This window comes from Lynx canadensis, chromosome C1 (assembly GCF_007474595.2).
Source record: "Lynx canadensis isolate LIC74 chromosome C1, mLynCan4.pri.v2, whole genome shotgun sequence".
In the NCBI taxonomy this organism is placed as follows: Eukaryota; Metazoa; Chordata; class Mammalia; order Carnivora; family Felidae; genus Lynx; species Lynx canadensis.
In genome coordinates this window covers 186,704,322-186,721,307 of record NC_044310.1, presented here as the reverse complement: position 1 = coordinate 186,721,307, position 16,986 = coordinate 186,704,322, and the positions used below count along the sequence as shown (strand labels likewise).

At 34.4% G+C, this 16,986-nt stretch overlaps 1 protein-coding gene across 6 annotated transcripts in view; it reads left to right on the top strand.

Annotated features, from left to right (window-relative positions):
* The window catches only part of FAM126B (family with sequence similarity 126 member B), an 89,460-nt gene that overhangs the window by 46,440 nt on the left and 26,034 nt on the right, over positions 1 to 16,986 (top strand). For 5 of the 6 annotated variants that reach the window (XM_030324571.2, XM_030324565.2, XM_030324569.1 and 2 more), the window contains 4 exons: positions 299 to 400; positions 4,813 to 4,992; positions 8,439 to 8,519; positions 10,442 to 10,557. In XM_030324571.2, the coding sequence (XP_030180431.1) occupies positions 299 to 400; positions 4,813 to 4,992; positions 8,439 to 8,519; positions 10,442 to 10,557 (479 nt within the window). Of the gene's footprint in view, positions 1 to 298; positions 401 to 1,138; positions 1,195 to 4,812; positions 4,993 to 8,438; positions 8,520 to 10,441; positions 10,558 to 16,986 lie in introns of those variants that run through there. The other variant, XM_030324572.1, reaches the window with a different exon arrangement.

Genomic DNA, 16,986 nt, shown 5'->3' with positions numbered 1-16,986 from the left:
CTGACTGAGCCACCCAAGCGCCCCTAGAGTAGGTTAGTTTAAAGTGACCCTTTTCAGCAAATCTTGGTACATGTGATTTCTAATAATTTTTCATGGTTGACTAGTTAGAAGAACTGTACACTATAACATCCTAACTTAATTTGTCTTATTAACTCTAATGATATTTCTTGTATTAATTATCTTTACTTTTCTTAATTGACTCTATCATAAATCTTTTCAAGAGAAACTGAGGTAAAATATATTTCCTGACTTCCCAAATACTAAGTTTGCTTTTGATTTCCTTTGATGTTTCGTTTAGGCGTTACCTGACACTCAGATCACCAATTATGCAGCAACTTTACACCGGAAAAAAACACTGGTCCCAGCCCTCTATAAAGTTATTCAAGATTCGAATAATGAGGTAGGAAAGCTTATAAGAAAAATAATTTCAACATAGTAAAGTGAAATATGTGTACTAAAACACATATGTAAGTTTTGTAGTTTTCCCTCCTCTTTTTAAAAATCCTTCTTATGGAACTGGAAAACTTTCTTTCTACTGTTTTTCATTCTGATAGTTGCTTTGGCTTTCCCTTTCCTTCCCTCTTTATATTTTTAAATGTTTTGACAGATTTGTTCCTGTTGAGGACTGTATGTTTTGAGTCTTGATCTGAGTGACCGTCATCTCAATAGATTACTTATTAATTTGAAACTTTTCTCTGTTTCTGTTTGGGATGTTTCCTTTTCTAGAATCCAAATGTTAGCCTTACACTGATTCAGTTTTTTTTTTTATTTTAAGTATGTTTGCTGTTATTTTATTGACAGTGTGGAAGTGTATATATTACTCTGATCAGTGAACTCAAACTGGTAACATGAAATGATGCTGCTAGTAAATTTAGCTTGAAAATGATTGGAGAAAGCACTATTTAGCCTAAATAGTTAAGATCAATAAACTTAGAGTTTCCTGTTATTCAGCTTTGTGATAGAAGAAGGAAAAAAAAAATTCATCTGTTGAATCTATATGTTAATTTATGCAAAATACACACATTATCTTTCCATTAACACAATAGTATGACATATAGTTTTATCACCACTGGATTCATGTATGCTTTAAAATGAAAATGAAAGGAACACACAGGAAAGTAGCTTCTTATCTTCCCAGATACAGCCTCCAAGAGTGCCTCTGCTGTGTACTGGAGTGAGTTTGAAGAAGTTCAGGTAATCATCTCCTAACCAGCAGCTTAATTTAAAGTGCATCTTAATTTTTGTCCTACCACTAAAAGCTTGCTTTATTGACCTCTTTCTTTACTATCTCCTAAACTTGGATTGGCTCTCAGTTAGGCTTGCATCTGTTGCTGTTTATAGCAGCAATTGCAGGATTCATTTGCTTCTTTTTCTCTTGCTGTGTATTTATGTTTTATAACTTTAGGTGTAGTAATGTATATATATTCATATCCTTTTTGGTTAGGAGTTTTCAAAATTCTGTTTGAATAATGAATGTGTGTTATTTCCTACCCCTTGTTTTGCACTGTCTTAACATTTAAGCTTTGCTTATTAAAATTTGTTTTATGCTTTCTCTTTACATTGTAAGCTCTTCATGAGCAGTGGTCATATAGTCTGTATTTGTTACTTCCCTAGAATCTAGTATATTATCATGTACATAATGAACACTTAGTAAATATTGATTAGAAGAATAGTGAAACACAAAATGAGATTCTAAAATGCTATCATTTTCATTAACACTCACAAGTATATAAAAAGGATTGGTTTCCTTTTTTATACTTTAGAAGCTCTGACATTAAAAAAAGCTATTCACATTACTTTATATTGTAATACTTCATAATAATGTATGAGACCTTATCATAGGTAGAATTGGGAAATTACAGCTTGAGAGATAAAAGCTCAACAGTAATCATTATAATCAACCAGTTGCCAGAGCAGAGCTGTCTTTCCATCTTTTCTCCTGTCAGGTTGTAAGGTTCTAACCATGTGGTCATATTTCAGAAAAGCAGAATGTAGAGCTCTATAGGATCTCAAACTAATTCTGGATTTCAGTTATAGAAGGAGGCCCCTTTTAGTCCTGATTTTATTGTATTCTGAAACATAACTGTTTTACTTAGTTAACGGGAAATTATTTCAGAAAATCGTCACATGCTACATATAATATTAATTGAAGCTTATGGTGATCTTACAGTTTTGCTTTAAAGACCTTAAAAGTTCTTAAGAAAGTGTATTTCCTAGTTTAGTATTACATATCATGGCCAACCTGTACTGCAGCTGAAATTTTAATCTCTACACCAAACATATTGCTTTATTTCTCATTTCCTTTGTTCTAGAGGTTTCTACACCAAACATATTGCTTAATTTTCCTCATTTCTTTTGTTCCAGATCCTGTAGTCACTCTTGCAGTTCTTCCCCTTCAGGAAGACCTCCATCTAATCGTTATGTTAACCCTATCACTTTTTCATGATTTGATTCCCTTTCCTTCTTCCTTCACATGGCTCACTTCTCTCTTTACCCAGCTAAATTTTCATAGGTCATTTCCTTGCAAACATTCTTAGCTCCTTTGCTTCTCATTCCATTCATTAGTTCTTTTTCTTTGGGGGAAAATCTCAACACTGGAAAAAATCCAGCCATCCATCTTCTTCAGGCCTGTACCTGAGCAGCAGAACATACTTGCAGAACACAGTTTTGTTGACTTTCTCCACTTTAAATGCAGGACTAAAAGGCTCAAGGTCACATAATACTGCCTTGCATTCTTGCTTTACTTTCTTGGTACACTGTCCCACTGCATTTTACACCTTCTCTTTCCTCATACTCTTGCCCTCCTTTTCCTCATCTCCAGCTTGCTTTCTGTGTCCTTAAAAAAGAAGATAATTGGGAACTCTCATATTTTCCCCTTCCTATCTACCACTCTACCAGCTTTTCCACCTACATTCTTTTGCCTTTTCTGCTGTTCAGTAGATGAAGTGTCTCAGGTGGTATCAAAGTGTCTCTTGTACTTAGGCCTGGATCACATTCTCTGGCCACCTCAAAGATTGCTCCTGCAGTTATCCCTCCTCATTCCTTCATCATTGATTTCTGACCAAACTCCTCCTCCTCCCCATTTTTAAAAAAAGCAGAGTAAAAATTTTGACAACTCTGTATTTCTTTGCTATGCTTAGTTAAAATGTAGTCTCTTTCATGCCATTGTGGTTCTTGCTACTGAGGAAGGGAAGTTAAGGTCTTTATAACAGAAACGAATCATAATTGTACCATGGCAAATAAAATTGAGAGACAGCAATTCTGGAGTCTTTGACTAAAGAGGAAAACAGATTTAAAACAGATATATATTTTTAATAAATACACTTATGAGAGCAGCAATCTTTAATTCCCCAAAAGAGCTTTTTTGTCAGTACTTTAAAAAGATACCAGCAGTTGACTATTTTCAGAAATTTATTACTTCATTATTGACATTACACGGAATATACTATTTGTAGTTAAATAATCCTCACCTCCTACTCTCAACCTTCATTCTAGTATAAGAAATGTGGGATAGTAGAAGCATCAACTTGGTGTTCGAAGACCTGAATTTTAAGTGTCTTCCTCCACCACTAACTTCTGTGTCTTTGAGCAAATTGTCTGACTAGTCTAGACTTCTGTTTAAGGGGAGAATTGAAATTTTTTGAAGATTGTAAATATTATGACAGTGATTTCACATAATGGGCCTAGTAGTTACTAGATACGAGGGTGTACATGTGTGTGAACTTTTTTAGCTTTAAAGTCATTCCCTAAGAGCTAAGCTTAGCTCATCTAAATATATTAACTGTACAGTTAACATTGGGTTTGTTGATTTTTGATTTGCAATCCTGAAAGTAGTGACTTATTCTAGACGGTTAGGTTATTACAGACCTATATAACTTCATTCAAACAGATTTCCAAATGTATATGCATTATTTAATCATTCAGAAAAGAAGGTAGCACATAAATACTGAATGATTCATTTTAAAGCTAGTATTAAATTTTAATTTAGACATTTTTTATAGTTTCTTGTCAATGTGTTATTTGCATTTTAAAATCATACCCAGTTTTGTGTGGTCTATAGTTATTTGAACAAAACCGTTTTAGATTGGCAGTACGTGATTAGGAAAAAGGGAGAGGTTTATTTAACCGCTCATTTTCTTTAGTTTTCAAGGTGATAAAGATCTTCATAAGTCCTATTGTGTGATATCGTATGAAAAATTTAACACTAAAAAAGCTATTCCTATATTTTCAAAATCTTTAAATATAATTAGTAGAATTTAAGTCAGTCTTAAAACATAAAAGTAATTCATTTGTTTTACTTGTATGTATGTAAAATATTAGCTAACATTTTGATATCCAATTATTATATATTGCAAAATCCCTTTGTCTACTGAGTAGTATATAATTTTATTTAAATCATAATCTAAGTTGAGATTTAAAGTTTATTTCCAACAAGAGCATTTGAAGTTATTTTCTTTCAGTAGAAACTTTTTAAACTGGAGGATAGTAAGGGCTGATAATAATAGAAAAGGAAACAATATAAATGTAGTACATTGGTTAAATAATTATCTAACAAAGTTAACAGATTAGTGTATTGAAAAATAAGTTGATATTATATGGGCACAAAATACTTAAAGTTAGTAAATTGGTCAGTTTAATATATAGTCTCTGTGCATAAGTAGAGATTAAGGTTTGGGACACATTGATTCAAAATATGCAAAAATTAATACTGAAAATTTATTTTTTAAATATTACACAAGTATATGTGCTTTAAAAAAAACACAGTTACAGCAAATGAATAGAAATAGCTAATGTACTTTATTTTCCTTTTAGCTTCTGGAGCCTGTCTGCCACCAGCTGTTTGAGCTCTATCGTAGCTCTGAAGTTCGACTTAAGAGGTTCACACTGCAGTTCTTGCCGGAATTGATGTGGGTTTATTTACGGCTTACAGTTAGCCGAGACAGACAGAGTAATGGCTGCATTGAAGCACTTCTGTTAGGAATTTACAATTTGGTAAGTTGAAAAAAGATAGTTTGGGAAACTTTAAGTATTTTGTAAAAATCTTCTGAAGTAATACTTAAAGAATATTTATTAAAAAAATAAATTGAAAGGTCTACTGAGTAATTTATTTGAATTTATGAGAGGCTTCATAAATAATTGCCAATAATGCATTTTATAAAATAGGTGAAAATATTATAATTGATAGCATTGTTAATATTTTGTGACTTATCTTTAAATTACTTTATTTGACCAATGTTTATGAATGTGCTCCATTTAAAATTTTTGAAATTTATTTTGAATAATCATTTGATAAAATATTATATACTTGACACTGTATTGTTTGAAATTCTTCTAAGAAATTCATGGGGCGCCTGGGTGGCGCAGTCGGTTAAGCGTCCGACTTCAGCCAGGTCACGATCTCGCGGTCCGTGAGTTCGAGCCCCGCGTCAGACTCTGGGCTGATGGCTCGGAGCCTGGAGCCTGCTTCCGATTCTGTGTCTCCCTCTCTCTCTGCCCCTCCCCCGTTCATGCTCTGTCTCTCTCTGTCCCAAAAATAAATAAACGTTGAAAAAAAAAAATTAAAAAAAAAAAAAAAAAAAAAAAGAAATTCTTCTAAGAAATTCTTAAGTATCTTAAACATTATTCTGGGTTTTTTTTTCCCACAGTGTCCAGTTAGGACTTTGGTATTGAAATTCTTGCTCTTTGAAGATATCCTTTGTATTTAGTATTCATTGTAAACAAGCACTCCACATAATAAAATTTTTTTTCCATATTAATTTTTCAAATTTAAATCCAAGTTAGTTAATATATAGTGTAATAATGATATCAGGAGTAGACTTTAGTGATTCATCACTTACATATAACACCCAGTGGTCATCCCAGCAAGGGTAAAGTACCTCACAAAACATTGAGTTTCACTGTAAATAAATATTTTTCTATACCAATGTTCAACCCTCAAAGTTTTATCCCTTAAAAGATCATTAGAAAACATTTCTATCCCTGGAATGTATATCTGAAGAAAGGAGTATGGCCTTTGAAATCATTTGTATTTTATTTAAAACTAGGCCATGCCGGGGCGCCTGGGTGGCGCAGTCGGTTAAGCGTCCGACTTCAGCCAGGTCACGATCTCGCGGTCCGGGAGTTCGAGCCCCGCGTCAGGCTCTGGGCTGATGGCTCAGAGCCTGGAGCCTGTTTCCGATTCTGTGTCTCCCTCTCTCTCTGCTCCTCCCCCGTTCATGCTCTGTCTCTCTCTGTCCCAAAAATAAATAAACGTTGAAAAAAAAAAAAAAAAAAAAAAAAAAAAAAAAAAAAAAAAAAAAAAAAAAACTAGGCCATGCCATTTGTTTGCTGTTTTAAATTTGGTCAGGTTACTTAATATCTTGACTTCAGTTGCTTCATCTGTAAAACAGAAATAAAACATTAACAGGATTAAAAACAATTAGGAGAGGCGTGCCTGGCTGTTTCAGTTGGTACAGCATACAACTCTTGATCTTGGGGTTGTGAGTTTGAGCCCCACATTGGGTTTAGAGATTGCTTAAAAATAAAATCTTAAAAACAAAAAAACAATTAAGAGAATCCACATACTACCTGAGGTGTTTAATAAATGTCATTAATAGTAGTAGCAGTATCAAGTAGTATTAAGGGAGAGGTTTTTTTACATGAAAAGCTGGTCTAGGTATAAAATTCTCTAATTTGCCAACTTGCCTGATTGTTTTTTCTTTTAAAGCAGGAAATTTGTTTCATATATTACTCTCTCCTCTAGTACTTAGCACAGGCACTTAGTAGATGTATGTTGATTTAATAATTGAATTTGGTGTTTTCAATTATGTTGAAAATTAAGCTATCTTTTTACTCATTTTTTTAACGTAATAAAATCCAGTAGTGGGACAAATGAAGCAAAGTATTTTTAAGCAGGATGCTGACAAGTTCTTAACAGTGCTTATTGGTGCTATGGTTTAAATATCTTTTAGCATCTTAAAAATAGTGTACTTACAAAGTAAATGGTCAGTTATATATCAGAATGTAACCCAGGCTTCTGTCTTCTAATTCATTTACTGTCTGTGTTCTTCCTTCTCTGTGGCTCTCAATTTTTCTTACCACCTAGGGTTTCTTTTATATATTTATTTTCTTTTTTTCACTTTCCCTCTCGAGAACTTCTGTCTTGTTTCACATAGCCTCAGAGGGAGTTTTATATTGCCCTCAGCTTAAACAAACTGTAGAACATTCTTCTTCAAGAACACACAAATATAAATAAAAGTTATTTGGCTTAATTTGAAATTTAGGAATAAAAATTAAAGTCGTATTGCCTAACTTAAATTAGGTCCATCCGTCTTACCGTAGACTTTCTCTGAGGCATACTGGCCTGAATGTGGTAATAACTAGTTTGACTACAAAATAGTTAAATGATCTCTCCAAGGAATTTTTAAACCCATTTTCCTGCCAAAATTAGAGGTAAGGCCAATGTTCACATATAATTGGTACTCTCCTGTGACATATTAAACAGAAATGAGCCCTACAGAGAAGTTCTTTTGGGTTTTTGTTTTGTTGATGATAGTTATTGTTGTTGTATCTTCCATTTGTGCTGTGTAACTCTCAGTCTGTCTCTGACCTTTCTTCTAGGTCTACTAAGGGGGCAGCCTTCTCTCTCTGGATTTTATGCTAATTATGAATATATTAATGTGGATTAATATGTAAAATAAATTAATTAAAATTAATTGATATGTAAAAGAAACATAGACCAAATGAGGCAGTAGAGGAAAGGAGTGATAATGGAGGAGCATTTCACCCCTCTATATGCTAGTGGCTATAGGCAGATTTTTATTGATACCTGTAGACCACCAGAGGTACCAGAGACTAGAAATGAAGGACACCATTGTCCTTTTCATTGAAAGATAAAGTGCTTTTAAAAGAAAACAATTTTCTTGCAATTCAGTAAAAATTACCTAAATATGAATCTATTTTTAATCACTTGGACTAATATTCATTATGTTAATATGTAGCTTAAATTGGGTCATTAGTCTTTTGCTGAATAATTGTAACAGTTTTTTTTAGTCAGGATTCATTCTGTGTTAGAATAATGTGTTTTTTCTAATTTAATAAGTGTATTTCTTCGCTAAAACATATAATCTGTTTGACTCAGATCTAATTGCTTATAATCTCCCTGTCCTATCTGTAAATTTAACATGAAAGATGATTTGTGTGCCTGCTTTATGTCTTTGCTGTCACATTGCATTTGATTTAGTTATAGTATTGTGCTGCATATCTCTCAGAGGGTAACTCAACTACTAAACTGTGTAATTTGCTAATAGGTTAGAAAAGAAACACTAGGATAGTAATATTTTTTGTATATTGCTATTTCTAAAATTCTTCCTCAGTTGTCAATGATATATTGGTAAATTAAGAATTTTTTTCTTATAGCCCTGTGATTATTTATCTTTGTATGTATTTTTTAACTGTAGGAAATTGCTGATAAAGATGGAAACAATAAAGTTCTGTCTTTTACTATCCCTTCCTTATCCAAGCCTTCAATATACCATGAGGTAAGTAAAATTGGAAAGGTAGAATTATTTAAAATTACTCTGAGTAAGATGGGGTGCCTGGATGGCTCAGTCAGTTAAGTGTCCAACTCTTGATTTTCGCTCAGATCGTGATCTCATGGTCTGTGAGATAGAGCCCCTCGTCAGGCTCTGCACTGCACAGAGCCTGCTGGGGATTCTCTCTCTCCTCTCTGCCCCTCTCCCGCTCACGCTTTCTCTTTCTCTTCCTCTCAAAATAAACATGAAAAAAATTTTTATAAAAAATTATATTGAATAAGAGATCAAGGTCAATTTTTCACCAGAGATAAACACTAACACATCTTTATTGATTTACTTCTTAACAGTAGGTGCCTGTTAGTGATATAAAGCTATGCTGTTATGAAGAGAGGCAGAAAGTAATTAATGGAAAATTTCCTCTAGTTCTTATTTATTTCTTTTTCATTCTTATACCACTATCATTTTCACTTTTTTATTAGTCTTTTATGAATTTTTAAAAATATTCTTTAATTTTTTGAAGTCTTCCATATTCATTAGAAATCTGTGTTAGATTGATTTTTTTATTATTTTTTAGGAAACTGTCTACTTAAAAGGATATTAATACCAATTATTTCCATTTAAAGGAGTCTATAACTGATGCACTGTGTCTATTCATTAACAGCACACTTTTGAGTTTTGCTTATATTTATTTGAACAATGTGAGAACCCTGATAATCATAATAGGTAGAAGGCTGCTGTTAAGCTGAAATCCTTCTGCCTGCTTTATTTAAGGATATATTCTATGAATCAAGCTTCAGGTCTATAGTGGCCTTTGGTGTATAAAGTTATAAGGAAAGCACTTAAAGAAACTTTACCAGTAGTCCAAAAATTATATTCCATTTTCTTATCAGTAAACAGTATCCTCTTGCTTCACAACTCCATGCTGCTATTTATTTTCTTAATTAATTCCCGTGGGACTTCATTGTGTATTGGAAATAGAATGCCTCCTATTTAGCCAAGACTTGTTTTAGCATAAAATATTTCTGAGAATATAATCTTAATTAGATTTTAATTAAGTTCTGTGTATCATGTTACGAACTAAAACAGAGGATAGTGAAACATTTATGAATGGATGCTTCTAACTTTAGGAACATCTAATCAATCGTGTCACTAGTAAAGAGACATTTGATTATAGTCTTAAATATTGTTTATAACTCTCTGTACCTTGCTTTAAGTTTTTATTTTAATTCCAGTTAACATACAGTGTTATATTAGTTTCAGGTATACACTATAGTGATTTCAACAATTCCCTTACTTCATCTAGTGCTCATCATGACAAGTGTACTCCTTCATCCCCATCACCTATTTAACCCATACACCTTGTTTTCTTCATTGTAGAATGGGATTAGTGAAAGTATCTACCTACCTGAAATTAGACAAACTGCAGAACTTAAATGTACAGTGAAGTCTCAAGCCTGTTTCGTGTTCTGGAATACAAATAAGTTAAAATTGATGAATCTGAAAAAAAAAATTTTAATTTTAAAAATAAAATTGATGTTTTTATAACCTTTAGTCTTTCCAGCAACTTTTTTTTTTTCTTTTGAGAGAGAGAGAGAGAGAGAGAGCGAGGGGGCGAGCATGAGCAGAGTCAGACACTTAACTGACTGAGCTCCAGGCACCCCTCTGGCAACTTTTCTTATTCTGTGTTCTAAATATAGATTCATTCCATAATCTTCCAAAAACAAAGCAGTATATTTTTAGTTTTATGTATTATATATAATTTCCAAAAAGAGCTGTAGAATATATGTAATTGAAAAATGCAAAATGTTTTAAATAAGAGAAATGGTCTTAAACTGCCTTCTGCTAAAACAAAGCTAAATGTCCTTATATGATACAGATTTTTACTTCATTTTAAAGACACAGTCTCATACTTTACCTTATTTTTGTAGCCCTCAACAATTGGATCCATGGCTTTGACAGAAGGGGCATTGTGTCAGCATGATCTCATCAGGGTTGTTTATAGTGATCTTCATCCTCAGAGGGAAACATTCACTGCACAAAACCGGTAATGGTCAAAACTGTAGATAGTAATAATTATTAATTTATGCTTAATAGTTAACTCTAATTACTTTGGTTCAAGTTTGGTGAGAGAAGAAGCAAAAGGTTTAAAATGTCATACTAGTGAAATACATTATAGTAGTGAAATACCTATCCGTCTAATGCATGGTACTGTGTGTAGTCATCTTGTGTAAAGCAAAATAAAAACTAAAAGTGTGGGCATAAAGTCAGCCAAACCAAGGTTTGTGTTCTAGCACTATATGTTAAAAGGTCTTCCTCTCAACGCAGTTTATTTATTCTCTATACCTTGCTTTCTTCAATGCAGAATGGGTTAATAGAGTACCTACCTTCCTGAAGTTAGGCAAACTGAATGCATAGTCCCCAAGACTTCCCTTACTTCTGACACTAACTGCAAGTTTGGGAGGGTTCCCATAACCTCTCTTAGGTTTGATAACTCACTAGAAGGACTCAGAGCTCACTGAATGAAAGCTGTTTTATTCACAGTTAAGGTTTATTACAAGAAAAGGAAACAGATGAAAATCAGCCAAAGGGAAAGATGCATAAAATAGAATCAGGAGGGTTCCAAATGCAAAGTTTCTATTGTCCTCATCCATGGAGTCAAGATGCTTCCTCCTAAAAAAAAAAGGATGCATTCCTCCTCTCCCAGCATCAGTGTGTGACAGGATAGAGTCAAGTTCAATGTCCAGACTTTTCACTGGGCTCCATTATTGTAGATATGACTCATTAGATTTATTTGCTCACATGGTTGATCTCCGCCTCAAGGTTGGTTGAGGCTTGTGACCCAAAGCCCCACCCTAAATCACATGGTGGTGGTTGTTTCTAGTGTGGCCAGTCCCCACCTTAAACAAAAACACTCCTGTCAGGTATGACATAGGTTGCTTCCTAGCGGGGAGGCTAGACTTCTTTGGGCAAGGCCAAATTCTTTACTATACAGACTATGCCTTGGCCATTGGCCAAGTCTTTTAAACAAAAACAATCATGTTTATCTGGGCATAAATATGACAGACACATTTATATGACAGACACAGATAGCAATGTGATCATTATGAATAAGCCCAACATTTGAGGAGCCAGTGTAAATTAGGGATAGATTTGAAGAAACAACTGATTTATTCTGTAATGCCACTACATACATACTCATATTTTTGTACCGGTTTGAATATTTTCTATCCTGCTCTACTCCATCTGCTGCTATTTGTACCTTATGATAAACTTGAGCAGAAATATTGATCATAGAAATTAGTTGATGATTAGCTAAGTCCAGTTTTTCCCTCAGGCCAGTCATTTTTTACTCACATTCATCCTAAAGAGGCTTTAACTCAATTTACCAATACATCAATATTAGTATTATAACCTTACCAACCATGCCAATGTTACACCATATCACAGAATGACAGTAGGTGTGACCTGAAAAATAAGAGGCAGAGATACTGGCATATTACTAGAGTCTTAGTTAACTATTACTGCAGTTCATCCTCATATATTACCAAGATGTCTCCCAGAACAATGCCACTTAGATTTGCAGGCTTCTGTTTGACTTTATCAGGTTCTAAAATCAGGAGTGGTCTCACCAACATATGGTTTCACTCTTTCAAGAATCTGATGTACCAAGAGACAGTGTCGTCTCTTGCTTTTAACCTCTCATGGTGGCAGTGTAATATTGAATTTCTCTCATTGCATAATCCATTTATTAATTCCTTTATCTCAACTAAACACTCTGACCTGTCTCCATTTGTACCCAAACTTTTCTACTTTAGAAGGGATGTTAAGTTTGGCCACTGTGCTGGTCCAGATTGCTGGCAGCAATATTAGCCTAGCGTGTGCCTCCCCTCAGTCCACTCCCATCCCTATAGGTAGATTTACCTAGGTACAGACCTAGTGGGCTCTTGACACTAGGTGATACATCTGTACTCAGTGTCAGCCCAGTTTTGCCAGATGAGATGATGGCACAACCCACCCCATCAGGCTCTTGGGAATTTTGAAGATACAGTTATAGTTTCTTGCTTAGAAATCCTCTGCTTCTGGCACCTGCACTTGCAGCCCTGCTCTTAGACCAATGCTTTAGGTAGAAAAAGAAAAGTTGAAGTGATGTGGAGAAGAAAGAAGTATAGTTATACCACCATGTTCTGAAGAAGTATGTAGTCTTACCAACATTATCCTACCCACTGCTTTCCACATCCTTAACCTCATATTAACATACATGATTGTTGTGAGGAATAAGTGAGCTGATGCTTGGCATAGTGCCTGGCATGCTTACCACATGTGCCTGGCACATAGTGAATGTTAGTCATACTGTCATTTGTTGTATAATATTTTATGTTTGTAGTAAAACAGTACTCTTGTTGGTTATAACATTTGAGTTATGGAAGGAATGTAAAATTAGACAAATTTCCACAGTCATTTACCTCTGATTGGTGCTTCAGTCTGGAATTCTGGTTCTTCCTTTGGGTCTTTCCAATATTACATATATGATAGAAAATGCGTTGGCTTTCCTTACATCCTAACACATTGTTTTGGAATTCAGCTTTAGTGATCATCCTTTATTAGCCAGCAGAGTGCTGTATAACACTTGGGGAAGGCTTTATCCCAACTTAAAGTAACAGCTTAATTTTTTTTTTCTAGTTATATTGGTTTACTTAAATAATTTCACAATATTAAATTTACATTAAAAGAGTGGTTCATAGTGTAGTCTGCAGATTGATTTGCATAAAAATCATCTGGTTACCTGGTTCCTTTTTTGTTTTCTAACTCTAATTTTTAAAAGTATAACATTATATACTTGTGGTAAATTTTAAATAGAAGAGAATATAAATAGATGAGAATAAATGGGAATACAAAGAGAATAGTATGTGTCCTCTTCCCTCTTCCCTCCATTTCTACCCTCAGTAGTTAAAATGTTAGTCATTTTGTTGTGTGTCCTTTCAGAATATTTTAATGCATGCAAAAGCACATATTCAACTTTAAACACATGCAGGCCCATACACACTGGGCTCCATTATACATATTGTTCTGCAACTTTTTTCCATAAGAATAAATCTTAGGGGTGCCTGGGTAGCTAAGTCGGTTAAGTGTTCAACTCTTGATCTCAGCTCAGGTCTTGATCTCAGGGTCGTGAGTTCAAGCCCTGAATTGGGCTCCGTGCTGTGCCTGGAGCCTACTTTAAAAAAAGGCGGGGGGCAAGGGGGAATAAATCTTAGACTTACTTCTATAACAGCATATAGAGATCTCCATATTCTTTTTTAATGACTACTTAGTATTTCATTATATATATATATGTATATACATTCATATATATATACACACACACATATATATATACACATACATATATACACACACACACACACACACACACACACACACACACACATATGTACATACCCTGTCGGTTTTTTAGCCAGTCTTACATTGACTAAAATTTAGGTTGTTTTACTTTTTTGCTACTGTAAACAATATTGCAGGGAACCTAGTTTTGTTTTGTTTTTTGTATATATATATATTTGGTGCATAAGAGCACCAAAGTTATCTGTAAGATAAATTCCTAGTGATGAAATTGCTAAGCTAAAGATTGTCTCCTTTTTCACTTTGAGTAGGTATTTCCAAATTACCCTCCCCCTGAACAACTACACCAGCAATATCCTACCAGTAGTTTGAGAAGGCCTATTTCCTCATACTGACCCCCAATAGTGGGTATTTAAAAAATTTTTAATCTTTGCCAATTGATCATTAAAAATTGATGTTACATTGTTTTATTTGTCATTCCCTTAATTATGACTGGGCGTAAACACTTTTAATATATTCATCAATTATTTTTCCTGACTTATGAAATGCCTATTCATGTTCTGTCTCCATTTTTCATATTGAACTGGATATTTTTTCCCCTAGTGATTTGAAAGAGTTTTTTTAATATTGAGAAAACTGCACTGTTTTACACCTTGCACATTTTCAGTTAATTATTAATTTTTACATTATTTTTAATTAAGGTATACTTCATATACATTAAATTCACCCCCTTAAAAGTGTACAATTCATTGATTTTTAGTATATTTACAAGATTGTGTAACTACTAACACTGTTTAATTCCAGGACATTTTGGGGCACCTGGGTGGCTCAGTCTGTTGGGCATCCGACTTGGGCTTAGGTCATTATCTCACAGTTTGTGAGTTCGAGCCCCACGTCAGGCTCTGTGCTGATACCTCAGAGCCTGGGCCTGGAGCCTGCTTTGGATTCTGTGTCTCCCTCTCTCTCTGCCCCTCCCCTGCTCATGCTTTGTCTCTCTCTCAAAAATAAATAATAAAATATTTAAAAAGAAATAAATTAATAATTCCAGGACATTTTTATCACACCAAAAAGAAATTCCCCTTTCCTTCCCTCCAGTCCCTGGCCACCACAAAACTTACTTTTCTATCTGTAGATTTCTGTCTATTCTAGACATTTAGTGTAAATGGAATTATGCAATATGTGGCCTTTTGTGTCTGACTTTGTAGCATGTTTTTAAGATTCATTTATGTGGTATTGTGTATTTAGTACTACCTTCCTTTGTGTAACTGCATAATTTTCCATCATTTTGATATACATTTTATTTATCCATTCATCAGTTGATGGACATTTGGGTTATTTCCACTTTGGGGCTATTTCTGAATAGTACTGCTGTGAACATTTGTTTATAAGTTTTTATATGAACATACATTTTCATTTCTTTTGGGTATATACCTAAGAGCAGATGGTTAGGTCATATGATAATTTAATGCTTAACTTTTTAAGAAACTCTCATGATGTTTTCTAGAGTAAGTGAACCATTTTATATTCCCACAAGCAAGCATCCATCTCTTGAAGTGTAGCCATTGAAGTGGTTATGAAATCTGTTATCTCACTTGTGCTACTGTTTTCTTTGTTTTTTGCTGTAGGTTTTAGTTTTTTGTTATTTAGTTTTTGTACAGTCTACTATATCAAGAATACTCACATATACACATGCAGATACGTATTTTTTTCATATTTAAACATGCATTCACTCTATACAGTTTATGAAGAAAAACTACAGTCTCCAGCTCCTCCCTACCCCCTCTTCCACTTCTCCTTTCCGAGGTATTATAACAACTTTTAACCAGTGGTTCTCAACCAGAGCATTTCTGCCTCCCAGCAAACATACGGTAATACCTGGATATTTGTTTGATTGTCACAGCTAGGTAGGAGGGAGGGCTGCTGTAGGCATCTGATGTGTAGATGTTGCTGCTCAACCATCCTGTGATGCTTGGGCCAGCCTCCCACAACAAACACTTATCTAGCCCAAAATGCCAGTGGTGCAAAGCTTGAGAAATCTTGCTTTTAACTGACTTTCTTAATACTTACTCTTTAAGTAACTTGCTGCTTCTTAATTTTTGAGTTTGGGATATTATCTAATAACTATCTCTATGAAAGATAAAGATTTAACTCATTTTCTCTCTCTTCCTCCTGTCCTCTTGATATAGTTCTGTTTAACTGTGGGGAACTCATTTTTCAAATTTATTATTATCAGTGACCACGGTTCATTTTAAGCTTCCTTGCTTTGTATGACTGAGGTTTGTAATTAATTGATTACTTTTCCTTTCCTGTGGACCTTTTTGTTTTACTTGGAGTTCATAATTGTCCTTTTTTTCTTTATTATCTGCTTTATAATTCAGCTCCTATAAATTCTCTATCAGTTGTCTAAATCTCCTTTTAAATTTTCATTCATATCAATTATTCTCCCAATTTCATTTTCCTGTGAAAGGGGTTCCTGGAGCCTTTCACTTACTTTAATCTGGGCTGTGTTGCCCTCTCTGCCTGGTATACATTTATTATCTTGGGATCTCCCTTCACTCTTTTTTTTTTTTTTTAATTTTAGTTAACATACAGTGCAATATTGATTTCTGGAGTAGAATTCAGTGATTCATCACTTACATATAACACTGCTCATCACAAGTTCCCTTTTTAATACCCATCACCCATCTAGCCCATCTCCCACCCACCTCCCTCCATCAACCCTCAGTTTGTTCTCTGTCGCCAAGAATCTCTTGTGGGGGCGCCTGGGTGGCTCAGTTGGTTGAGCATCCGACTTCGGCTCAGGTCATGATTTCACAGCTCATAAGTTTGAGCCCCACGTCGGGTTCTGGGCTGACACCTCGGAGCCTGGAGCCTGCTTCAGATTCTGTGTCTCCCTCTCTCTCTGTCCCTAACCCACTTGCATCCTGTCTCTGTCTCTCTCAAAAATAAATAAATATTAAAAAAAAAAAAAAAAGAGTCTCTTGTGGTTTGTTTTCCTCTCTTCTCTCTCTCCCTCCCCTTCCCATGTGTTTATCTGTTTTGTTTCTTAGATTCCGTATAGGAGTGAAATCATATGGTATTTTTCTTTCTCTGATTTACTTATTTTGCTTAGCTCCATCCACATGGTTGCAAA